This window comes from Grampus griseus (genome assembly GCF_964374135.1).
Source record: "Grampus griseus genome assembly, chromosome: 5".
Taxonomy (NCBI): domain Eukaryota; kingdom Metazoa; phylum Chordata; class Mammalia; order Artiodactyla; family Delphinidae; genus Grampus; species Grampus griseus.
This window is the reverse complement of record NC_138998.1, coordinates 142,783,359-142,808,904: the sequence shown is the minus strand read 5'-3', so window position 1 is coordinate 142,808,904 and position 25,546 is coordinate 142,783,359. Positions and strand designations below refer to the sequence as shown.

Sequence of the window (25,546 nt, the reverse complement as noted above, 5' to 3'; positions counted from 1 at the left end):
GCATACTGCACTCTATATAAAAAATAGTATCAAAATTGCTCATAATGGGACTTAAGTCTTCTACGCACTCACTATGCAGGTTCCATGGGGATCTCTTGAGTTTGGCCACAAGAGTCAGCGTCCCCTCCATGGCTGGATGTGGCCACATCCTCCCTGCATATTCCTGTACCCCGTGCAATACCATGTGACTCTTAGGACTTCTGCACCAGGCGGGGTCTGGGTGAGAGGCAGGGGTGGGCAGGGCAAGTCCCACCTCAGTGCATAGCTCAGACCTCCGCCTGTTATAGCCTGTCATCCACGGGCCAAAGCCAAGGGGCGATGACTCCCCCACCTCCCCCTGGGCCACGTGCACCTTCAAAGAGACCTCTGTTCCCAACAGCCCGGCACCCACCTTGGCTGACATGTCTCAGCTTGTCTGCTCCTGTCCTGACACAACCCCGCCAGCCAGAGGCTCTGTGACCCTGGAGTGGAGCCAAGGGCGCTCAAGCATCCATTACACTCCTGGGGGAGGACAAGTTCCCTTCCCTGACGTCCTGAACCCCCAGTGCGGACATTCCTGGTCTCCATCTGAAAGCAATGCTGCCCACGACCGTGGGCCCCAAGCCTCAGAGGTGCCCTGACTCCCAAGTCCCTCTTCCTGTGAGTGGCCTCAATCCTCCTGAAGTCCTCATCCAAGTTTTCTGGGCACCAGAGACCGCAGCACACACTTCGTTGGTGAGGGCTGAACAGATGTTCAGAATGCGAGGCAGCAGGGGCCGATCCATCGTGCAGACCAGTGCCTCAGGGCGAGAGCCTGGGCCCTGGCCTGACCTGTGGTGGGTGCGTCCTTGGGTGCCTTTCAGGGAATCTTTCCAGAAGGTGTTTGTTAGAGTGCCTGTGGCAGGCATGTGTGCCCATGTGTGCGTGTGCCTACGTGTGCTGGCATCTGGTCTCAGCCTTGCTTCCAGAGGTGACACATGATACCGAGGCCGAGGCTTGGGGGAAGGCACGGTCCATCCCACTCGCCAACCAGGCCAGAGGCCACAGGCTCCCCAAGGGGCCCTGAGCCTGGGGCGGCCCAGGTGTGCTGGGCGGGTCCAGGGCCCTGTGTCCCTCCCGCGCTGAGCACCGCCGGTGTGTCCTGGTCTCCACCCCCCGGTCTCTCTGTGTCTCTCCATCTCTCTCCCCCTCATCCTTCTCTCCATGCTCCCACACCTCTCAGTCTGGTCTCACTCAGCCCGGGTCACCGTGGCTCCTGTCTCCTTTCCGTGCTCCCTTGTTGGGCATTTTGCAGTCGAGGACAGTCAGCTCCTCTGGTCTGTGAGGATCACATTCCTTCCCCACTGTCTCCTTGGCGCAGCTCAAGGCCACCCCACAGCCCGTCCCTGGGCCCTCCTTTCGGGGATGGACCATTTCCCTGGGTTAGGCCAGGGTTTCCCCGCAGAGCCCGAGGGGCCTGGGCAGGAGCTGGCAGCGGGGAGAAGTCCACCACCAGACCCCCGAAGCCTGGGCGAAGCCCTTTGGGAGACTGGGTGCCACAGACCCCCAAAGATGAGCCTCCCTTGAAGTCTTCCCAGGGGAGTCGTGCCCCGGATTGGGACCCCGGCAGGCTGGCCTGCACAGCGGTGAGCAGGCCCCTCGCTATCTCAACCTGGACTTGGGGTGCGGGGCTCTACGTGGTGGTGGAGAGGGAAGGAGAGGGAAGGGGGATGGGATACACTCTGGGGGGTGTGTGTCCCAGGAGGTGGTGAGCTGGGGACGCCTGGAGCTGACAGGCTGGGGCATCCCATCGCGGGGAGACAGGGCTGGGTGGGCCAGGTATGGGCTGGGGGCTGTCATTCACTACAACTGCTGAGCGTGCCTGAGCTCCCCTTTGAGGGGGGGGGTCTCGTGGGGCAGTAGACCCTGGACATTTCTGTGAGTAGGCATGACTGGAGCCTGCAGCCTGGTGAGGCTGTGGTTCAGCACCGCCGGGCCCATCCTGACCCCTCCCGACCATTGGTCCACCCAGGGACCAGCTCTTGCTCCCTCTGCGACCCCCGCGGCAGCTACCCCGATCCTGCGTGGAGCCGGCACGTAAACATCTGACGAATAGACTGTTAAAGCCAAGAGAACCACTTAAAGCTACGATGACTGAAGCGCGAGATCCATCCTCCAAAATGGCCGCTCGCCCCAGGCCACTTGATTCTGCATGTCCGCTTGGCAATCCCACTTTCCAGCCAGCTGCACCTGCGGGGCCTCTGGGACCGTGCCCTGGCGTCCGGGCTGCTCCTGGCAGCAGGATCACATCCTGGACTCTGGAAGCCCTTCCCTCTTCCCGTGGAGGAGCGGCCTCCTGGTGACAATGCCGATGGGGTGCTGTTGGGCACCATGGCCCAGCCAGACACTGCAGCCCCAGCTGGGCTGAGCCCGCCCAAGACCCCTTCGGGCCAGTGACACCCCCCACCCCGCCCCGGGCCCAGCTAATGCAGGAGCCCTGAGCTCTGTGTGGCCAGGGATCACAGCAAGGCTTGGGCTCTGTTACTCGGGCTCCACGCATGCCCACATGCCAGAGAGACCACCGGGTGAGGGACTTGGGGGACGGAGCGCCGATCCTCACTGTGGGCCTGCTCAGGGGCAGCTGCTCTCTGCACACCTGTGCACACCTGTGTGTGCCATGGGCGCCCACCCTTCCTGTCCCGGTCCCAGGGTGCTGTCCGTCCTGCTCCCCAAGGGGTCACACTGCTGGTCTGGGCCAGTTCCCAGACTTGGCCAATGGCAATGGCTCACTGGTGCTGGGTGCCCCGTGGCCACGCTCCTTTGTGCCATCCTTTAGGGCAGCGGGAGGGCGAAGTCACTTTCTGAGGTTGTGAGGCCACCTTCCGGGTTCTCCCCCTCCCAGCAGAGAGGAGTGGGGAGCAGTGGGGCTGCCAGAGGGGCTGCTTCCCACTGCTCCAGCCTGAGAGTCACAGCCTGGGCACCTGCAACCTCCCTGCCATGACTCAGAGGCCGGCATCCCTCACTTTCACGGGCCTCACTGCACCAGACAGGTCAAGTCCACGGGGGTCGGTCCTGCCGTGAGGAGCGGGGAGAGACCTTGGCCTGTCGCCTTCCTGGGATCCCTCCAGGGGACCTTCTGCTAGGTCCAAACAGACCTCTGGTCCATTCCTTTGTCTTTGTGCCCCTCTCCCAATTTACTCTGCCTCCCTCGGGGAAGCTCAGTCTGTGCCTCGTTGGAGTCCCCAGTCAACCACCAGAGCAAGTGTGGGTCAGGGTGATCCGTACAGACGGCTGCGTGGGGGGAGGGTGCCCCTTCCAACCCCACAGTCCTGTCTCCTGCTGTCTCAGTGACCCACGTCCCTGGCTTGAGTTTGCGGGTTGGCTAGGAAAGGAACATCTCAGAATGAATGAACCGAGAAGAAAAGGCACAGGGTGGCGGCGGGACAGGCTGTGCAGAAGTCAGGGGATCTGCGCTCGTCGAGGAGCGGTCACAGCTTGCGGGGCGCCGGGGGGCGCGTCTCTGTCCAGGTCCGTTCCCGGAGGCCTCCAGCACAACCCCGAGCTGTGATCAGTATGACCAGAGCCAGGCGCTGCGGGGGTAGGCGCCAGGGGTGCGCGAGGAGTTCGGGAGGGGGCTCCGGAGGGTGCGGCCGGGCGTTTGGACGCACGGGGAGTAGCCTGCGCTGGGCGGCCAGAGGCGCGTGATCGGGGGCGGCGACGCGATGGGCTGGGGTGGGGACTGAGCCCCGAGTCCCGGGGCGCGGGGCGTGCGCGCGGGGCTGCTGCGCCCGTCCCGCGGGGACCTCGGGTGCCACGGTGGGGCGCGTGTCAGAGACCGTGCAACTGCTGTCCGCGGTGACGTGCGGCGGGGGCGGGACCAGGTGCGCCCCCACCCCCAGCCTCCCGGAAGCGAGCCGCCGCGGGGCATTGTGGGCAGTGTGGTCCCTTCTAGCGCCAAGCAGCGGAGGCCGCGAGCGCGCAGGTAGTGGGGTTCCCCTGTCTGCAGGAGCTCCGGGGGCGAGCACCGGGGGCTGCGGGAGGAGCGCGGGGCTGCTCGCTCTCCGAGTGTCGGGGTGGACGGGGGCCGGTGGCTCTGGGGCCCGGGGAGAGCACAGGCGCATGGGCCCCTGGTGCCCGGCTGGGCGCGGGGGCGCTGGCGCTGAGTGAAGGGGCGGTGAGTCCCACGTGCAGCCTCGCCCCATGTGGGAACCCAGGCGCACGCTCCAAGCGTCTGTCACCTTCGGTCTCCGCGCGGGCCTGTGGAGAAGCCCCCGGTGCGCTTCTGGTCTCCAGCCAAGCCACTGTCGTTTCCTGCGCCTGGAGTCTGTAATTGTGAGCAACTTCCCCTTGGAACACTTCCTGGCGCGGCTGGAGCCCAGCGCTGGAGACTGTCCAGAACAGTGGGACGTTCTACACGTCTCCGGGAGGAAAGCTGTCCCCCGGGTCCTATCCGAAACACTTGTCCTGAGTGTCCAGGTGTCCGCCAGGCACACACGTGTGTTCGTGGGGTTCCTTGCCACGTGGGGATCCCCGGCCGCAGGTCTCAGATTACAGGCTGGAATCGGGGCCAGCTCGGAACTCCGGAATGCATGCAGAAGCAGCCGTCTCCCAGGCTGCCCACAGTGCCGGAGCCGGAGTCCTCGGAGCTCCCTGCTGGGGGCCCAGCCTCGCTAGGGGAGAACCTTGCTCCGCGTCCGCCTTTCCTCTGCACCCCCATCCCAGGCCCCAGTACAGGTGGCCTTTCCTCCCGGGGGCCCTGCTGCTCCCGGGATGGGGCCAAGCAGCTCCCCGTGACCCTGCGGTCCGGCCATGGGCCCATGAGCTGGCAGCCCTCCACTCGTTTTGGAAGCTTTGGGCAGCGCGTCCGGTGGTGCGGAGCCAAGTGTGGGAGACTGTGGGAGGGACGCACCTTCCAAAGTGGGCCCCGCCTGGTGTGGCGGGTGTCCCTGTAGTTCGGATCAGTGCCACTGCTCACGGCCCCGGGTGGTGGTCCCGCAGCGGCCGCAGTGCCGGCTCCTTGAGGCCTGGCCCTTCTCTCTTCAGTGAGGCCTGTAGGGGCGTTTCCGCCTGTGACGGGTGACAGAGGTCAGCGCTGCCTCGCGGCCCCCTCCCCGCAGTTCTGCCCTGGGTGCCCCTGCAGGGGCCCCCTCACCGCGGGGAGCCAGGGGTGCTGGTGAAGGGCAGGCCCAGGACTGTGCCCCCCACAAGAAGTTGGAGGAGAGCCTTATGTGGGTGGAAGGGACAGATTTTAAAGCAACGCTCAGGAAAGAACGTCAAGCAGGAATGAAAGTGGCCATTTCCGAAGGGAGCCCCGTGGGTCTGGCACCTTCTGTGCTTCCTGGCATCCTCACTGCTGTGTCTGCTCCCCCGGCACGGGGCAGGGGGAGGCTGGCCCCAGGGGTCACTGGGCCGCCACGGGGCGGCAGAGGTTTCCTAGGATAGGCAGCTGCCTTTGTCCAGGGCGGCATCTTCACTCACGTCCTTGGAGAGCGGGTCCCTGGCGCCCGGGCTGAGTGAGAAGCACAGAGGTAGTTTGAGTCTCTCTTTCTGGCGCGTGTGATGGCCCTTCCCAGCCCCGGTGAGAAGCCTGCCTGCCTTCGGCCACCCCTGCTGGGTGGCAGGCCTGAGGCTCAGGGGCTCCTTGAGCAGATGTTTGTGGAGACAGCGGGTAGAAGGCTCCCTGTGCAGCCTGGGAGATGCGCCAGCCAATGGGCTGCAGCCCAGAGGCGAGACCGTGTGCACGTGAGCCCAAGGTGAGCCCTTGGCCCTTTGCTTCCTGTGATCCAAGAGCAGAGGAGGCCTGGGTTTCTCCCTGCTGGCTGGGGGAGGCCCCTCCTTTCTTCCAGCTGTCCTGTAACTCAGGAGGAAGGTGAGGGACTCCAGCACTGAGCACAGTGTCCCCAGATTGTAGGGGTAGGGCTGGGAGGAAGGGGGGCGCAGCTCGTGGGACACTCCCTGAGACCCCATGTAAACCCCGTCCTTCAGCCCTGCTCCCTGGGTGTCAGCGGACACTGCCCCCTACCCCTAACCCCCCCCACCCCACCCCTAACCCCCCTCCCACAGCTCCCTGGCCATTGCAGGGTGTGGACCCTTGCATGTCCTTGCTTCTGGGGGTGGCGGTGGTCTACCACAGTGTTGTGACCCTGGAGGACTCCTGGGACCCTCAGGGCTGGGTGCTGGGGCCCTGGGGCCCATCTGCGTGTCGGTGGAGGCGGGATTGCGGTGTTGGCCTGAAATGCTGGAGGCGGAACTCTTATCGGTGACCAGCTGGGAATCCCGAGGCAGCAGCTCCCTGCGTGCTCGGTCACCTGTTTGGGCGTGTCTGGGGGCCGTGTCAGGGTGCAGAGTCCTGGAGTGTGTCTGAAACCTTCAGACACACTTGTGGCAAGCTCTCACTGCAGTCTCAGAAGCACCGCCTTGGGGTTTCAGAAGCCATGGGAGTCCAGGAAGTAGAAAGAAGAAGCTGGTGAGCTTGCGGGGTTCTGGTATCTGAGACTTCCGCCCCGGGATTCGGGGACGCCAGGTAGGGAAGCCTGTGTCATCTCTTTGAGAACAGGGGCCCCTGGGGGCGGGGGGGGCGCTCCTGGGGACCACGGGCGTTGTAACTTCTCGGCTGCTCGCCCCACGCTGGGTGCCTGTCTGGCGGAGAGCGTGCATTTCTCTGGCGCCCGGGGGCAGCGCCCGGGGAGCGGGAGAGTGAACTTGGGGGACTCCTGGGGCTGGAGTGGGGGGCCGTGTGTGCACCCCCTGCCCCAAACATCAGAGTCTTTCTGCTGGAGCCATTTGGCCTGTGTGCTCTTGGGGGACCACACCTCCCGGGGGGAGGGGTGCCGGGGGAGGGGCCGGGTTCCAGCCCCCGTCCTAGCTGGTGTTTTGCTTGGCCCTTGAGAACGTTGGGACCTAGGACCCTGTAACTCCTGGGCCGCTGTTGCCCCCCTCACCCGTACCCTGCCCCTCATTGTAGCTTCACAAACAAACCTGCCAGCCGCAGCTTCATCAGGGGTTTACTGCTGTCCCACAGCAGCCCCCCATTTTCCCTCGGTCTCAGAAGGAAACACAGGAGGAAAGAACAGCCGGGCTCTGACTGTCGTAGTTCCCCTTGCTGAGCAAGGGCCAGGCCTGTGTTGAAATCATGGTGCTGGGGTGAAGTCTTACTCTGCCCTCGGTGGCCCCTGGGGGTTCTCTGCCCCCATCCCCGCTCCTGGACTGTGGTCTGGTGTGTGCCTGGCCCGGCAGGTCCTCCTCCTGCCACGTCCTCTGGGCCATCGCGGGCGCGACTGCTTCTCCTCTGGGCGTGGCACTTGGACACGCCTGGGGCTGGGACACAGTGAGGACCAGGCCGTCAGACCTTGCGGGGGAGGTGCACGCAGCCCAGCACCCCCGCAGCCAGTGCTGTGAGCACGTGAGATGAGCCCAGTGTCCCCGGGGAACTGGATCTTAAATTGCATTTAGTTCTCATTACTTAACGTTTATGGGCCCCACGTGGTTGGCAGCCACCCTGTGGGAGCCGCAGCCCTGGAGCCCCCAGAAGTGGTGACAGTGCGGCCTGGCTGGGCCGGGCTCCTGGATCGTCACAAGCTCCAGGTTAGAGCACGGCGCTGGGACTGGGGCTGGGGCTGCGGCCTCTCCACCTTGTGAGGTTGAGCCCGATTGAATGACAGGGGGAGGAGCCCTTTGCAGCCAAGTTTCCGGGGGTGGGAGAGGGCTGCGGGCTGTCTGCTGAGCTGCCCTGACTCTGGCTCTCCTTCCCAGGTACAGAGTCCCCTTCGGTCTCCTGCAGGGCCGTCGGGGACCTGGGCAGCATGGCCCTCTCCGGCCCGGAGGTGGAGAAGCAGGTGCCGGCGGAGCCCAGGCCGGGCCGCAAGCTGCAGTCCTGGTGGAGCCTGGTGTTCTGCCTCTGTTTCTACGGCTTCATGGCCCAGATGCGACCCGGGGAGAGCTTCATCACGCCTTACCTCCTGGGCCCCGACAAGAACTTCACGCAGAAGCAGGCACGTGGGTGCGCGTGTGGGCGGGGTGGGCCGGAGTGCGGGGGCTGCTCGGGCTGCGGGCGCTGGCGGGTCCGGCAGAGGGGTCCATGCCTGCCGTGGGCCTCTGAGGGGAGAGCGCAAGGGGGCCCCCGCCCGCCCGCTGGGCCCTTGCTTCCGGCAGAGGCCTATTTGCCCAAAGGGATTACGGAAGGAATTGGCCTTTTGCTCAGAACAAGGACAAAGGATCTCATTGGAACCTGACTAATAAGCTTATACCCGATGGGAGTTTCTGGGGTCAAACATGTAGTAGAAGCAGCAACAGGCAGTGTCCCTCCCTGTTTCTGTCTCCATAAAATAAAACAAATCAAAAGGGCTCAGAGGCCGTTGGTTGATGAAGCTCACGGTCAGGGCCGTGGTCACCACACCTGCTCGTCCTGCCTGAGGCCCGTCCGCCACCCCAGAACCTGGCCCCGGCCCGCCAGCCCCGTCTGTCCCCTCCAGGGCGGCCACCGGCCTCCACAGCCCCTGTCGCTGGCCCCCGTTGGCTCCCACTTGATTTCTTCAGGGAGCCCCTGCCTCTCCCTGGCCCAGAGCTCGGCCCCAACCCCTCACCGACCCCAGAATTAAGCCACATGGAGTCGCCGTGCAGATGAGTCCTGTTCCCTCAAAGTAGTCCTCTTGGAAAATGGACACACCAGGGTGCCCGGGCCGCGTGCACAGGCTCAAAGCCGTGTGTGTGTGATTGTGTCTGACCGCACGGCCAGCACTGCAGCCAGAGGGCTCACTTCCCAGGTGAGTCCGGGTGGGGGCCTCCCTCGAGCAGCCGGCCTGGCACATCCCTCGCTCACTGATTGGCCAGTTCCCTGGACACCACTCTGTTCTGCAAGGGGCTGTCTTCCACTGCGGAGATGACGTAGGAGTGAGTGGGAAGCTCCGTGAAAATAACAAGAAGGAAAACCTGTCATGAACTCCCCCCACCTGCCCTCTTAGCTCACACAGTAACTGATTAAACAGTAGGTTGCAGAAATTAAGCCACCCAGCAGGCCTTGGACGTGACCAGAGGATGGCAGAGGCCCGTCTGGGAAGAGCACAGTGGGTCTGTGGCCCTCCCACACAGATTCGGGCTGCTGCTGCCCAGCTTGCATGCAGGGCCTCAAACCTCAAACAGAGGGCCTGCCCGCCCCTGCCCCAGGGGTCTCCGGGGTCTCCAGCTCGTCCCTGGGGGAAACGCTGCTGCTGGTGGCCTCCTGCTGTGACCCCCTGCAGCGTGAGGCTGCTGCCGGCTGCTCGGGCCAGCACCCGCGGGGCGCTGTTGAGTTGCTGCCCATCTGATGGATGGGAGAGCTTGCTGCTGGGCGTGCATTTCCTGGACGTCTGCCGCTGTCCCGTGTTCCTGGCTGTCCCTGGAGCGAGGCCTCGGCCGGTCTCCCGCTCCCTGCGGGCGTCTGCCTTCCTGTGCCCGGCGGGCTCCACCGCTGTGGGCAGCGGCTTCTGTCTGCGCTGGCCGCCTCCCCGCGTGCGCGGCCTCTGCTGTCTGCGCTGGCCGCCTCCCCGCGTGCCGTGTCCGTTTATGCCGCAGCTTCGCCTTTGAACTCTGCCGGATTTTCCTTTCGGTTTGTGCTGAGTGTTTCCCCGCGTGCCGCCGCCCCTGGTTCGTGGAGCACCTCCGGGAGGGGCGAGCTTTGCTTTGCGCCTTTGGGCCTGTGATTCCTCTTCATCTGAGCTGCCTGGGTTGGGTCAGGCCCCGACCCCCTCCATGATGACCCCTGCCCTTCACATCATGACCCCTGCTGTGTGAAGGGCGCTTCACACAGCAGTCCTTCCAAGCCCATGGCTGACCGTGCCGTGCTGGCGGGATCCTCTGTGACGGCCCCTGTCCTGTCCTCCCTCCCCATCAGGCAGGACTCGGTGCCCCTCTGGGTGCTGCCAGGTGTTGACTCTAGGGGCTGCTCCTCTTGGAATTCAGGTGCCCTCTGGCCTGGCCTGGCCCTGCCGTGCTCCCCTGGTCCTGCCGGTCCTCAGGGCCGCAGCGCCCCATCCTGGTCCTGGCTGCTGTGGGGCCCCAGCCAGGCCTCCGGACTTCAGAGCAGCTGCTGCCCTGAAGCCACCTGGGTCATGACCTGGGCCCAGCTCCCACGTCCTGCCCATCAGCCTGGACCCGGCCCGTCCAAATCGAGGTGTTGGGAACGTGGCCCAGCGATGCTGGACCGAGGCCAGCAGGAGGCTGTCCTCGTGCCAGCTGCCCCAGGGATTTGGTGGGTGCCCGTGCTCCCAGCGCTTCACAGGTGTGACACAGGTCAGCCTCTCACCTGGCCTGTGTGCTTGCCCAGCCTGAGAAGTGTGGGCAGCGGCGGCGGGAGGGAAAGACCAGCTGGTCTCCCTCGGCTCTGACCCCGTGGCCCTTGCAGCTGTGCAAGCCGTCTGCCAAGAGGTTTCGTCAGCTAACTGAGGGATGGTTTGATGTTCCAGGAATTTTCCGTAAACAGGCTCTGACCCCTCTGGGACCAGCGCTGATTACTCATCCTGCCCCGGGGACGGACTTGCACCAATGCCGTCTTGGACTGTCCTGGGGCATTAGTGCTCGGTGTTCGGGGGACCACGGCCTTCGGGGTCAGCCATGGCTTCTGGTGGGCGTGTGGTGCAGGAGGCCACTGGGCAGGGGAGCCCCGGAGGTGGGGGGTGTGCGTGCCAGCCCGGGGTCCTGGGCACACTGGGAAGCGCTGCCCTGGGGCTGGCTGCTCGGGTGGCACATCCTGGGTGCACAGATGCGAGGGCTGCAGAAACTCGCAGGTGAGCCGGCCGCTAAGCAGTGGGCTTGGCTGGGCCCCACGTGCTGGCCTGGGCTCGGCCCCGGGTCCTCGGCAGCATCTGTGAAGCGGGCCTCGGTGCCTGCCGGCCTTGCAGGGCTGAGGGCCCCCTGGGCTGGTGCAGGGATCGCCCCATGGTGTTAGCAGGTGGTCAGGCCTGAGTCAAGGTTAGCGCCCTGAGTCAGGTAGGACCCAAGGGAGCCCAAAGGCTCTGAGAGCCCAGCAAGGCCCGAGGCTCACCTGGTGCTCACCTGGCTGGTCTGAGCCATGGCCGGGCCCTGGGCAGCGTCAGGTGGAATCCCTGGGTGGGGCTCTCAGTCGGAGCCCCTGGGAGGTGTCAGATGGGGTCTGGTGCAACTCCTGTGAGGGGCCACCTGCTGAAAACCCACTTGGGGCCTCAGGAGAGGCTCTGAGCACAGGGTGCCTCCCGTGTCCATCCCCCAGGAAGGGGCCAAGGCCAGGGACCTGGGCGTCTCGTGAGCTGGGGCTCTTGCTGGGGGCTGGGCCCAGGTGGGTCCAGGATGGCCCTTCCTGGGCGGCCAGGGGCACAGCTGGCTGTCATCCCAAGTGGGTCTGTGGCTCTGGCTTCTGCCCTGTGTGCCCAGCAGGGAGGGTCCTACTGGGCCAGCCCTCTTTGAGTGGAGAGCTGAGTGGCCGAGGCTGCGGGCAGCTCCCTTGGTGGAGCCGGGAGTCCTGGGTCCCATGGACGCATCCCCCTAGTCCTGCCTGGCAAAGGGGGGTTGAGGGCCCGGTCCTCTCCTGCATCCCCTGTGCCCTGGGACCGAGTGGGACCGGCCACTGAAGGCCTTCCTTGGCGGCCAGCATGAGTGTAGATTGGCCACAGCTCTGTTTTCTGTATCGGTAGACTTGAGGTGAAATCGTATCATGTTTTTATTTCGTTAGAAACAAACAGGCCTGGATCGGCATGGCTTAGCACGTAGTTACTGACTGTTTTCAGCGTACTTACCAGCTCTCTGCGTGTGTCAGCACCGAGCTGCTGTCTGAGAGGCACGCCCGTGGGAGATGGGGTCAGGGCAGAGCACGGTCGGGGGGTCGGGCTGTGCTTTGCTCCATTTCCCTGGCTGCCCTGGACAGTCTTAGCGGGCTGCACGTTTTTGGAGGACGGCGCTCCCCACGTAGTCCTGGCGGGGCGCCGTGCTAAAGGGGTGCGTGGGGTCCGGGTGGGGCTCCCAGGCACCCGGCCAAGCCCAGTAGACGTGATGGGCGCCGGGCACTCCCGGGGCTCGGGGTCACACGCCTGCCGTCCCGCAGGTCACCAACGAGATCACGCCCGTGCTGTCCTACTCCTACCTGGCAGTGCTGGTGCCCATCTTCCTGCTGACCGACTACCTGCGCTACAAGCCGATGCTTGTGCTGCAGGGCCTGAGCTACGTGTCCGTGTGGCTTCTGCTGCTCTTCGGCTCGTCCGTGCTGCACATGCAGTTCATGGAGTTCTTCTTCAGCATCACCATGGCGGCCCGCATCGCCTACTCCTCCTACATCTTCTCGCTGGTGCCCCCCGCCTGCTACCAGCGCATGGCCGGCTACTCGCGGGCCTCCGTTCTGCTGGGCGTCTTCACCAGCTCCGTGCTGGGCCAGCTGCTGGTCACGATGGGCAGGGTCCCCTTCTCCACGCTCAACTACATCTCGCTGGCTTTCCTCACCTTCAGTCTGGTCCTCACGTTCTTCCTGAAGCGCCCCGAGCGCAGCCTCTTCTTCAACCGCGGAGCGCCCGCGAGTGCCAGGGCCTCGCCCTCCGAGCTGGACCGGATGAACCTGGGCCAAGGGCAGCCCACGGGTGGGAAGCTGGGCCGGCTGCCGGCCTCCTGGCGGGACTCGGTGCTCACGCACATGCTCCGCGAGCTGCGCCGCACCGCGCGGCTGCCGCAGCTGCGCCTCTGGTCCCTCTGGTGGGTCTTCAACTCCGCCGGCTACTACCTGATCGTCTACTACGTGCACATCCTGTGGAACGTGGTCAACCCCACCACGGACACCACGAGGGTCTACAACGGCGGGGCGGACGCCGCCTCCACTCTGCTCGGTACGCCCCGCCTGCCTCACCCAGACAGCGGTGACCCGTGAGGCCGAGGACGGCGCTGACGCGTCTTGTCTCCCCAGGTGCCATCACCTCCTTCGCCGCCGGCTTCGTGAAGATCCGGTGGGCGCTGTGGGCTGAGCTGATCATCGCGGTGGTGACGGTGCTGCAGGCCGGGCTGGTCTTCCTCATGTACAGGACCAGCAGCATCTGGCTGTGCTACTCGGCCTTTGTGCTCTTCCGTGGCTCCTACCAGTTCCTGGTGCCCATCGCCACGTGAGTCGGGCTGGTGCGGGGTGGCCACGTGGGACTGCTGGCAGGAGAGTCCCGAAAGACTGCAGCCGAGGGTGGGCAGCTGGAGGGTCGTGTGCTGTGTGTATCGAGAGGCCTCCTTCCAGAAGGTTCCATGGGTAGCAGCAGGGGTATGTGCTGGGCAGCGTGGAGCAGGTGTGCTGGCACGTCACTCACGTCGGGAGGCGCGTGAGCCCTGGGTGCCTTTAGCCAGGGCCCTGCTTGTCCACAGCATGCCCCGTCCTGGCCACCGGGATCGCAGGGCTGGGCAAGGAGCCATGTGGGCATCCCCTTTGCTCCCCTCTTGAGCCACGGTGTCCACAGGGACCGGACCTCGGGAAGTCCTTTCTTCCAGTCTCCTGGCCCTGCTGTCCCATCCTGGGTCATTCCCATCGCCTCCCACTCCCGCTGCTGGGCACGGTGGCCCACAGCCCAAGAGTGACTGGGTGACCCAGCTTGCCTTCTGCCCGGGGGAGCCCTTCCCCTGGCGCCCTTGTGTTCCTCACACTCCTGGGGATGCTGCAGCACTGGCCCGGGGACATCCTGGGAGCTGCCTGCCGACCGCCCGTGCCTTCCAGAACCTTCCTCAGCCCGCATCTCGCTGGCTTCTGACACCCTCGTACACCCTTTGAGCTGGACCTCTCACGAGGCTGCACACGCACACCATGTGTTCACCCCAGACACGTGCTCACACCGTACGTGTTCACACTGTCACATGCCCTCAGGCCACACACAGCACGCATGCTCAGGACACATGCTTACACCTCCTGCACCTGGCAGGTGGCCTGTCGTTGTCCCCAGCTGTTTGGCCCTAGCTCCCCTCCGAGCCCCATCTCCCTGGGGGCACCTCCCTCCCCACTTGTACTGTCCACTCCGGTCACGCCCAGCGAGATCTGTCCCTGCCTGGTGTTGAGCTCAGAGCGTGTCCTCGAACTCCTGACCCTCTGCAGCCGTTGCCCCGCGGTGTGGTGGCCTGATTCCCCTGAGCCGTCTCACAGGAGCGCCCGGCACCCAGCGTCCCTCTCCTGCCCTGGGCTGCGTCCTTCCTTTCCTCCCCGTCAGGGTCAGTGCTGCCCAGACACCCCGACTCCCCTAGCCCTGCTCTCTGGATTTCTGCTCCTAATGCCCCCTGCCCGTGTGGCCATGGCTGTGGCCTGGACTCCGTGCACACTGGATGCTGTGTCCTCCCCTCCTGACACTCAACCTGGAAACGTCCCACCTGTACCGTCACTGTCAGCATTCCGGAACAGGCGCCAGGGCCGTGGGTGTCTTTCCCTCACTTCTCCCAGGACCACTTAGTGTCTCATGTGTTCTTGTTAATTGTAAAAGCCATAGATGTTCGTGGTAGAAAGATCCAGTACGATGCAGAAAAGGTCAAATGTGAGGCAGAAAGGCGTGAAGGAGACAGCAGACCCCCTCAGACCCCAGGCCCCGTGGCTGACGTGGGTGTTGGGCTTCCTGGAGCGAGCCGGGGTCACTGTGCACCTCTGCCCCTCGTAACCACGGGGCTCCATGTCAGCGGGCATTGTCGTCGGTCCTCCTGGCGATAAGGCCCCTGTCTCTGATATCTTCCCGTGACAGACAACATGGGAGCCCCCCCCGCCACCTACATTTTTCTTCCCAAATTCTGATAATGGCCTCAGGTGGGTCCTGGAAGGGAACCGGCCAGGTCAGAGGGCACGCGCTTTGGAAGGGGGTTTCAGAGATGTCGCAGACGCTGTCCAGGCAGGCACACAGCCCCTGCGGGTGGTGGAGGGCGGCCCGCGGGCCAGTTGCCTTTCCCCGGTGTCCTGCCCAGTTTATACCCGTGGCTTCTTTTTCTGCTGGGATTTCTTTTTTCCTGATTATCTGCAGTGCGCTTACCTCTACCACATGTGACGGGAGCCTTTTGTTATGTGTTGCCGTGTTACCGTTTGCTTTAATCCGACTCTCGGAGTTCGCGCAGCACTACCTGAATCAGTTGTGTGTGTGGTGTGGCGTTCTGCCCGCGCCTGCGGGACCTGGCCCAGCGCCCGCTTCCCGGGAGTTAAGCTGCCGTCAGGGACCTTTGATCCACCGCTGTCTTCTCTTAGTTAGTGCGCCGTTTGTCACGTGACTGTTATCCTTGCACTTCGTGTACTGCCCCCTCCCCCTGAGCCCCAGCAGAAGCTCCTCGGTCATTCTCTGTAAAGGCTTCTTGGGTATTTTTGTTCATTTATTCTTCAGAACTGACACTTCTTGATCAGTTTTTTCTGTTTTTTTTAAAGGCACTTTGGGGCTTTTAATTGGAAGTACGTTCAAATGTTAATTTCTCTGCCGAGCACCGCAGGCTCTGAGCGTTAATTCCTCTTGCCTTCTTTATTTGTTTTACGGTTCTTTCTGTAATTTACTGAATCATTTAACGACAAAGGACTTTACTCCCGGAATTTTCCTCGTACTCTGTCCGTGCAGTGCCCCGTCTGTTAATGCCCGGCTCTCGTGAGGCTGATTTCCTGGGGAACCCTGTAGCGATTATGACTTACTCTGTCCTGGAGTCACCAGGAGACTTCAAGCATCTCCCGAGGTTGCCTTCTGCACCTGGTTTTGCACTCGCTTTGTGAGTCGTTGAAGGAGGACGTGCCAGGTCAGGACGCAGCCCCGGAGCGGTGGGCAGCCTGGGCACTGGGCGGGTCTCGCCTATGCCTCGCGGCTGTTCCCGGTGGCCCCGGGAGCGCTGCCCCGCACCTGGGCCGTCTGCGCCTGTGCGTGCACCTCGCCCCCAGCGGGGTCTGACCTCGCCGCTTCCCCGTTAAGTTTTCAGATCGCGTCTTCTCTTTCTCAAGAGCTCCGCGCCCTTGTCTTCGGAGTCAACACGTTCCTCGCCACTGTCCTCAAGACCATCATCACCCTCGTTGTCTCCGACAAGCGGGGCCTGGGCCTCCCGGTCCACTCTCAGGTGAGCCCCCGTTTTGGGCTCACTTCCTTGAGGAGGGAAGGCTCTGGGGCATGTCCTGGCCAGGCCTCCTCGTGGCCACGCAGCCAGTGGTGTTGCCTGTCCCGGGACCCAGACCACAGACCCGCTGAGGGTGGGGCGTCTCCATCCAGACCCCCTGGACTGAGCGGGAGCAGGGAGGGAGGGGTCAGAGGGCCAGGTGGCAGGGGCCACAGTCCGGCCTGTGCGGCTCCCCGCCAGGGCTGAGTTTGGGGCTGTAAGTGCTGCCCGCGTCTGGGCAGTGCGGTGGGCATGCGCGGTTGAGTGTGGCGAGACCTCTGGGGCCTCCAAGGCTGGCCTGGGTGCAGGTCGCTCTGGAGGCGCTCTCACCGGCCCTGGGCGCCCCCTGCACTGGCTGAGGTTCCAGGAGGGACAGAGGCATGGCCGAGCATTCCCTGTGCCCTCGTTCAGGTCCCTGCCTGTGATGGGTCCTGGCTCACGTGACAGCTGTCTGTCTCCTCTGCGGAGGGCAGCAGAGAGTGGAGCTCGTGGGGTTGACGTTGGCGCCTGCTGGCCCCTTTCCCGTCCCCTTCCTCCATCCAGTCCTAGGCGGGTCCTCGGTCTTCCAAGAAGAACTTGAGAATTCCTCTTCGCTGTGAGACTGGGGACCACTCGGGCATGTGACTCCCAGTGGCCTCACCCAGGGCAGGACCAGTCTTGAGTGAGCTGGAATTAGCCAGAGGATGGTCCCGTGGGAGGGATTGTCACCGGGCTCCCCCGGGGATCGTGCCCCGCCCTCTGCCTGTGGGACACAGCCGCCATCTGCTGGGAGCCCAGACCTCCCTGGGGCTTGTTCGGCTCCGTGGGGAAGTCCCAGCCCTCCGTCCGAGGTGCCTTGGTGACCCCAAAGCTGGCCAGGAAGGAAGTCCCAGGCATGAGAGACCCTCTTGTTCAGAAACTGGCTTTCTGGATGGGTTTGGACATCCATTTTGGTGAAGGGCATCAGAGCCTCTGGTCCTTCGTGTCCACATGGGCAGGCAGGTCTTGGCCCTTGGTCACCAGTGGGGCCCTCCAGGGACACTGCCCCATCCACCCCAGGCTGAACACTGGGGACTGTGGCTGAGCAGGTGGCCAGGCTGGACTCAGGTCCACAGGCGCATGTGCCGCTGCACCTACGGGGTGGGCGGGAGGGGTTGTCCGGAGAGCACAAGGCCTGTCGTCCAGAGGTGGCGGGCTGGGGCCTCCTTCACCGGGGACCCTCCGGGGGAGGCCTCTCCCCCAGAGCGGTGGCCTCGCAGGGGAGCATGTTGTCCCCTGGCCTTTCCATGGGGCCTTGCCTGGCAGCCGTCCAGCTGGCCTGGGAGGGGCCCCAGCACCTGGGGGAGCCTCTCCGTCCCTGGAGCCCTGGGTGTCCCGGCTCTGGGCAGCGGGGCTTCCGAGGGCCCAAGGCGGGGGGCAGGGGCTGGCCTTCCTCGCCTGACCTGGCCCCAGCCCCTTCCACATGACAGGTTCTGGCCACGCTGGATCAAGCTGACAATATATTGATTTTTCTCCTGCTGGATTAATTTCCTGGTTAAAAGGTAACTCTAGAGGTTGGTTGGTAGCTAGAAATCCTGGTGGCGTCCAGAAGGAAAGTCGCCCCGGCTCGTCCTACTCACCTTCCCTGCACATGGTGTTCCGGGTGCCCCCTCCCTCCGTCCCGGGTAGCGAGAGTGGGGCAGAACCGGTGGTGGGAAGCAGCACGGAGCAGGCAGGGAGCTGGCCTGGGCTGGCTGGTCTTTTAAGTTGAACTCTACTTCTGGGTCACCACACACTCACCTGTGGGGTAACAGGTGATGCAAAGACCCACGTACCTGGTGCGGGCCCAGCCTCCCCACCGGTCGCGTCCTGCAGTTCTGCGGTGCGGGCACTCTCGGGATACGGACCGCGCAGAGTCGAGACGGGAGTATCCCTCCCTGCCCCCTGCGGCCACGCCGGGCCCCCACCCTGCCTCCTCCCCGACCCCTGGCCACCACGGTCTGCCCCCTATTTCTATAGCGTCGTCATCGCGAGAGTGGGACCCTGCAGCTGTGAGTGGGGATTGCCTTCCCCACTCAGCCCAAGTCCTGGAGATGCGTGGCTACTTCACTCCGGCCCTTTGCTACATGGGGCTCCGCAGTGGCTGGACCACAGCTCATTTACCCACTCACCGCCAAGAGCCCTGGCTTTATCCGGTTGGGGGCTGCTCTAAGCATTTGTTTATAGCTTTTTGTATGAACCCAGATTTCCATTTCTCTGGATGAATGCCCTGAAGTACCGTTGTGGAGTCACGTGGTGGCTGCCAGACTGTTTTCCACGGTCGCTGCACCATTTTACCTTCCCACTGGCCTGCCTGAGGGATCCGGGTTCCCCACGTTCTCATCAGCGTTCAGTGTGGCCACCGTTTCTGTTCGGCCATTCCGTGTGGAGGGCTGGTGGTCCCTGTGGTTCCATTTGCGTTTTCCCAGGTGGCTGTGACGCTCTTCTCCCCACGTGCAGCTGTCATCTGTACATCCTCTTTGGTGAAGTGTTTCTTCACTTTTCTGCCCATTTCCTAATTGGCTTCTTTGTTTTTTCACTTGAGTTTCGAGAATGTCTGTGTATTCTAGGTAGTAGTCCTTTGTTGGATGTGTGCTCTGCAAAGGCTTCTCCCTGCTCGTAGCTCACCATCTCATCTTCTTAATAGGGTTGTTTGCAACTTAAGTTTTTAATTTTGATGAGATCTGATTTATTCATTTGTCCTTTTGTGGATCTTAGTTTTGGTGTCACATATAATAACTCTTTGGCCCTGGGTCCCAAAGATTTTCCCCAACATCTAAGTCTGTGACCTGTTTTGAGTTAATTTTTGTGTAAGGTGTGAAGCTTACAACATTTCATTCCTTTGTCTGTGGATGTCTGGTTGCTCTAGCACCATTTGTTGAAGACGGCATTGCTTTCCACCACTGCATGAGTCTGTTTCTGGGCTCTCTGTCTGTTCTGTTGAGCCATGTGCCTACCCTCCCTCCATCACCACACTGTCCTGCTTGTGTAGCTAGGTGGTAAGTTTTTGAAATTTGGTACACCGATTCCTCCAACTTTGAAATTAAAAAAAAAATTATTTTAGGTATTACAGTTTCTTTGCCTTTCCCTATAAATTTTAGAGTAATCATGTGTATATCTACAAAAATGTTCGCTGGGCTTTTGCTAGGAATTGCATTAAGCCTGTTTATCAATATTGGGAGAACTGACATCTTCTACTATGTTGACTCTTCCAACCTGTGAACATGGTATGTCTCTCCATTTACTTAGAACTTTGATTTCTTTCAGCATTTTGTAGTTTTCAACATGCAAGTACTGTAGTGCTGTGCATGTTTTGTTAGATTTATTCCTAAGAATTTCATTTTTTTTTGAGCAATTGTAAATGATACTGTATTTATAATTTTGGTGTCTGCATTAATCTTCTAGGGCTGCCGTAACAAAATATCACAGACTGGGTAGTTTATGCAGCAGAAATTTTTTCTCTAACAGTCTGGAGGCTGGAAGTCTGAGATCAAGGTGTCAGCAGGTTTGGTTTCTCCTGAGGCCTCTCTCCTCAGCATGCAGACGGCCGTCTTCTCCTTGTGTCCCCATGTGGTCTTTCCTCGGTGCGTGTGCACTCCTGGTGTGTCTCTCTTATAAGGAGTTCTACTGGATTAGGGTCCCACCCTCATGACCTCATTTAACCTTAATCATTCCTGAAAGGCCCCATCTCTAAATACAGTCACACTGGGGCTTAGGGCTTCAACAAATGAATTTTGGAGGGATACGGTTCAGTTGCTTCAACAAATGAATTTTGGAGGGATACGGTTCAGTTCATAACAGAGTCCAGGTGTTCACTGCTAGTACAGGCAGACCTCATTTTATTGTACTTCACTTTACTGTGCTTCACAGATATTGACTTTTTTACAAGTTGAAGGTTTGTGGCAACCCTGCATTGTCAGATGACAGTTAGCATTTTTTAGCAGTAAAGTATTTTTATTAAGGTATGCACACTGTTGTTTTTAGACATAATGCTATTGCACACTTAATAGACTATAGTATAGCATAAACATAATTATTATATGCACTGGGAAACCAAAAAATTTGTGTGACTTGCTTTATTGCAATATTTACTTTATTGCGGTGGTTCGGAACTGAACAATATCTCTGAGGTCTGCCTGTATAAGAAATACACTGATATTTGTGAGTTAACCTTGTATAGTCTTGCTGAGGTCACTTATTAGTTCTCGGAGGTCTTTTTTTTTTAGTGTTTTTTATCTGTTTTTCTTGCCTTACTGTTACTGGCTAGAACTTTTGTCATTATTTCCTTCTTTCTACTTGCTTTGGATTTATTTTGCTCATCTTTCTCTAGGTTCTTTAGATGGGAGCTTAGATAAATCGTATGAGAATTCTTCTTTTCTAATATTTCCATTTATTGCTATACATTTCCTTCTCAGCCTGCTTTAGCTACACCCCACAGATTTTGATATGTTGTATTTTCTTTTTCATTCATTTCTATGTATTTCTATCTCCTTTCATACTTTCTGGTTGACCTATGATTATTTCAAAATGTGTTGTTTATTTTCCAAGTGTTTTGATATTTTCCTGTTATCTTTCTGTTATTGGTTTCTATTTTGATTATGTTCTATGGTGATCAGAGAACACAATCTGTATTATTTCAATTCTTATAATTTGTTGAGGTTTGTTTTGGGGGCCAGGACATGGTCTATCTTGTTATAAGCTCCATGTACGCTTGAAAAGAATGTGAATTCTGCTGTTTTGGGGTGGAGTGTTCCATAAATATCAATAAGGTCCTATAGTCGATGGTGGTATTGCTTTCTTCTCTATGCTTATGGATTTTTTTGTCTGGCCTATTGTTGAGAAGGGGTGTTGAGGTTTCCATTTATAATAGTGACTTTGTCTATTTCTCCTTTCAATTCTGTCGTGTTTTTGCTTCACGTTTTTGCGGCTCTCTGTTGCATACACATACACTGGATGTCTTGGTGGATTGAGCCTTTTATCATTATATAATGTTCTTCTCTGCCTGTGGTCATTTTCTTTTCTCTGAAGTCTACTTTACCTGATATTAATATAGCCATTCTGCTTTCCTTTGGTTAATGTTTACATGACATATTATCTTCCATCCTTTTACTTTTAACTTGACTATATTGTTATACCTGAGTTTCTTGTAGATAGCATATGGTTGTCGTCATGTTTTTTTAATCCACTCTGCCAATATCTGTCTGTAATTGGTTTATTTAGACCTTTTATGTTTAGTGTAATTGTTGATGTATTAGTCCTTATGTCTGCCATTTCAGTTTTTGTTTTCTTTTTATTCTCTCCGCCTTTTGTTTCTGTTTTCTTTTTTTGTGCCTTCTCATAGATTATTTACAGATTCTTCAGAATTTCATTCTGGTTTATCTGTTGTATTTTTGAGTGTATCTCTCATGGTAACTTTTTTGATGGTTGCTTTGTGTATTAAATGGCCAGTTGTAGTGAAGTATTGAAATCTCACCACCTTTAGGTCACTTCTCTCTCTACTGCTTAAGTACAAGTGTCTTACTTATTTCTTCTGTATACCATTAGAGCCACCTAAGATAGGATAATAAGTTTTGCTCCAGCTGTCAAACATTTAGGAAACTGAAGAGAAGGAAAGTCTATTTACCCACAATTTCGATTGCTGTGTTCTTTCTCCTTCTTGATGTTCCAAGTTTCTTATCATTTACTTTCTGTTTAGAGAACCTCCTTTAAGCATTCTTTTAAGGCAGGTCTGCCAGTGACAAATTGTTCTTTTAGTTTTTCTTTATCTGAGAATGTCTTGATTTATTTTTCATTCCTGAATTTTTCAGTATGAGAAAAATTTGTCATATCCTTGTGGCCTTCCTGGTTTCTGATGAAAAATCCACTGTCGTTCTAATTATTTTTCCCTGAAGGTGTCATTTTTTTTTTTTTCTGGCTGCTTTCAAGAGTTTTCCTTTTTCTTTGTCTTTAGCTTTCAAAAATTTGAATATGGTGTGTGTTGGTCTGATTCGGGGGTGTTGTCTTGTTTGGGGTTCTCCCAGCTTCTTGAATCCATAGGTTTATGTCCCTTGCCAAACTTGGGAAGCTTTCCCAGTCACTATTTCCTCAGGTACCTTTTCAGCCCCATTCCTTTCTTATTTTACACCCATGACACAGTGTTACATTTTGTCCCCTGGAGAATGAGGCTCTGCTTTTCTTCCCCATCTGTTTCCTCTTTGTTGTTCAGATTTGGTGATTTCTATTGTTCCATCTTCCAGTTCACTGATTCTTTTCTCTGTGCCCTCCATTCTGTTGTTGAGACCATTTGCTGAGTATTTATTTTGGTGATTATATTTTTCAATTGTAACTTTTCTCCTTTATCCCTTCTGTTTCTTTTCTGAGACTTTTTCGTTTGTCTCAAGCATGTTTGTTGTTGCTTGTTGAAGCATTTTTACGATGACCACTTTAAGATCCTTCTCAGATAACTGTAACGTCTCTGTCATCTTGGTGTGGGTGTCTGCTGACTGTATCTCATTCATTTAGAGATCTGTGTGGTTGTAAGTGTGCTGAGTGATTTTTTTTTAATGAAACCTGTACATTTTGGCTATAATATTTTGAGACTCTGGCTCTCATTTACTCCTTCTGTTTTAGCTAGCTTCTCCTGACACCAGCCTAGCGGAGGACTAGGGGCACGCACCTCGTTATAGCCACGTGGGGTGGAATTCTAGGCTCCCCGCTCAGCCCTCCTCACGCTGAGGGGTGGGGTGGGGCTTCTCCTTACTGCTGGGCAAGGAAGGGAGTGCCAGCTCCCCACATGGCCTGCAGTGGTCAGGAGGGCCATGGTTGCCTCATTACTGCTCCCCACGCGGCCTCCAGTGACACTGGTGGGGGAGGAGCATTCTCACTGTGGCTGGGTGGGGTGAAAGTCCTGACTCGTCAGGGAGGGGGAGCACCACCTGGGGGGAGTGAAAGTCCAGGCTTTGCATGTAGTCCCTATGGGGGTGAACATTCCAGCTTCCCACTGGGCCCTGACCAGCACCACCCGACGGGGGTGGGGGGTGTGCAGCCTGGGTCACGAGGGTGGGGTCTGGCTGGAGGAGCGGGGCTCCCACTCATCAGTGTCCTGTCCTGCTGGGTGGAGCTGCTTTTGTTGAGTGTTTTTTTCTGTGTTTCCTGGTATTTCTGGTTTGTGGGCTTCTTTGCTTCCTTTAAAAATACTTTGCAGCAGAAAGAAAAGCAGCCCAGGGGACACATTGCCGTGGTGCGCCTTGGATTCCGAGGCCCCAGCTAGTCTGCCCCCATCCACTCTTCAGAGTCACCTTCTGTGCGTTGTCTGTGCAGTGTCCAGGGTTCTAATCGTACTTGCGAGGAACAGGCGAGTCACGCCAGCTCCATCCTCCCGGAAGCCAAGTCCCCGACGTTTCATTTCCTGGTTTTGCTCCTGAAAATGAGCTTTCCCAGAAGGGCTGAGCACGCAGTGCTGAGGGGTTCTCGGGGAGGCCACTCGGGGCAGCTGAGCTCCGGGGCCGTGGGCGGGACTCACGCTCGTCTGGCCCACACGCGAAGGAGACCACCCTGGCCCCCCTGCCGCTGCGGTCTGAGAATCGGGGGGAGTTGCCCGTGTGCTGGGCATCACCGCTCTGCAGCTTCACTGGCCCCGGGGTGCAGGGCTGCACTTCCCTGGGGCCGCGGGGGCTGCGGGGGCCGGGAGACCTGGGCGGCCTGTTCTCCTCCACCAGCCTCTGCCCGCACAGGCGTCCTCCGTGAGGACTTGGCCCCAGAGCCAAGGGCACATTTGCTGTCACACAAGGTGATCAGAGTGCTACGGGGCAGGTGGCGGAGGCGCAGAAGTGCTGGATTTGCAGAAGCTCCGCTGGGTGGGTGGAGGCTGGGCCCTGCTCCGGCCTCCACGACCCCTGGGTGCCCCGCCCGCCTCACCTGCACCCTCTCTGTTCCAGTTCCTCGTCTACTTTGTGTACTTCCTGGTGCTGTTTGTCGCCTATGTCCTTGCGGCCTTGCTGACGGGCCTGCGCCACTTCCGACAGGGCCGCCACCAGCCCCCGCCGCCGGCCCAGGAGCTGATGAGTCCGATGCGGGAGCCGGCCGCGCAGGACGGGCCCGCCCCAGAGGACGGCGTGCGAGCCGTGGGGGAGCAGAGGCAGCAGCCCGAGGCCAAGGCCTGACCCCGCCCGACCTGCTCTCCTGGCCGGTGGGCGGCCAGGTTCCTGACACCAGACGCAGCGGGCCTGGGCCTTGACCTCAGAGCTGACACGTTCCCAGCAGCTGCCTGTCTCTGGGTGTCGGCAGCCAGGTTTCCGGCATCGTCCACATCGTCAGATAGTGGCGCTGGTGACTGACGGGCCCCCGGTGCCCTGTCCCTGAGACCCAAGCCTCGGGGGCCTCCAGCCTCCACGAGGCGTCCTCGGCTCACCCCGAGCGGGGCACTCCTCAGCCCTGCTTCCCGCCCTGGCCGTGACCCGCGGCCTGCCGGGGATGCCCCCCGGCCACTGGGGGCTGCTCTGCTGTCCCTGCCTACACGTGGCCGGTGCAGGGGGCCCAGGTGCACGCCAGACCTCCCTGCTTTCACCCCCTTGTCCCGGAGAAATGGCAAGGTGGTCCCAGACGCAAGCCCAGGGGACCTGGTGCCCGCGGGGTGACCCGGGCCCTGGGGTGGGGCCGTGTTCCTGAGCCTGTGGCTGAACTGTGGCGTCTGCAGGTGTCCAGGTGCTTTCGTTGTAAACGATGCTGTTCCTTTTTTTTGAAAAAACCCGACAAAAATGAGAACCCTGTTCTGGCTCGTTTCTGGGGGAGAAGCGGGGCGCTGGGGGTGGCGGTTCCGTCGGGTGGAAGCCCGGGAGCACCGGCTCCTCCGCTCTGGGCTTCACCCCAGGTCCTCTCTGCCCTGCGATCCGGAGCTGGGTGGATGCTGACCCGCTCCCGGTGGTGGGGGCCGCTCACGCGCCAGCCCCCGGGGGACTCGCCCACGTCACCTGGGCACTGCCACCAGGCCCGAGAGCCGGTCATGCTTCCTCTGACACGTGACACCGTCTGCTCGGCCCCAGGCACGTGAAGCAGACGCACAGCCCGAGTGAGGGGACCCCTGACTCCACGCATCCATCCGGTCGAGAGGGTCCCAGCCCTGCCCCCTGTCCTGAGCTGAAGCCAGCCCCTCCCACGGCCTCCGGCCCTCACCCAGGGTCTCCAGGAAAGGCCGCGGCTGCGAGTTCAGAGCAGGACGCCTGGTGGGGGAGGGGCTGAGCTGGCTGCCCCCTGGGACCCCCGAGGTCAGGTTGGGTGAGCAGGCGTCTCGGGGCACCCTGAGGGTCAAGGAAGAGGCTGTACACGCAGCTTGACTCAACTCACGGCCGTTGGTGGGGGTCAGATAGGTCAGATGGTCCCCAGGCGTCTCCGCACAAGACACCACAGCCGACCCCAGGGTGCTGCTGGGAAGGGGCAGCACCCCCTCCATGCTCAGGGAGCTGGCGGGGCTCGATGGGTGGAGGAGGCTCGCCTCTGGCTACTGACCCAGGAGGCAGGGCTCTGCTCTGTGCCCGCCGTGAGCACGACCCAGCGCCCTGGT

General features: G+C 59.9%; 1 protein-coding gene across 1 annotated transcript; it reads left to right on the top strand.

The window, feature by feature from the left end:
• The first annotated feature begins 3,908 nt into the window (after nt 1-3,908).
• Nucleotides 3,909-24,731, top strand: SLC19A1 (solute carrier family 19 member 1). Its single transcript, XM_082655683.1, has 6 exons — nt 3,909-3,940; nt 7,711-7,949; nt 12,008-12,776; nt 12,854-13,046; nt 15,834-15,975; nt 23,925-24,731. Exons 2-6 carry the CDS (start codon nt 7,761-7,763, stop codon nt 24,147-24,149), a joined length of 1,518 nt encoding a protein of 505 aa, XP_082511809.1. The 5' UTR covers nt 3,909-3,940; nt 7,711-7,760; the 3' UTR covers nt 24,150-24,731.
• The last annotated feature ends 815 nt before the right edge of the window (nt 24,732-25,546 follow it).

Bases quoted from the DNA above. Each gene is read 5' to 3' on its own strand.
- SLC19A1 (XM_082655683.1), top strand. From the start codon at position 7,761: ATGGCCCTCTCCGGCCCGGAGGTGGAGAAGCAGGTGCCGGCGGAGCCC. The intron at 13,047-15,833 runs GTGAGTCGGGCT...TTCCCCGTTAAG, and splicing joins TTCCTGGTGCCCATCGCCAC to TTTTCAGATCGCGTCTTCTC. The intron at 15,976-23,924 runs GTGAGCCCCCGT...TCTCTGTTCCAG, and splicing joins GCCTCCCGGTCCACTCTCAG to TTCCTCGTCTACTTTGTGTA.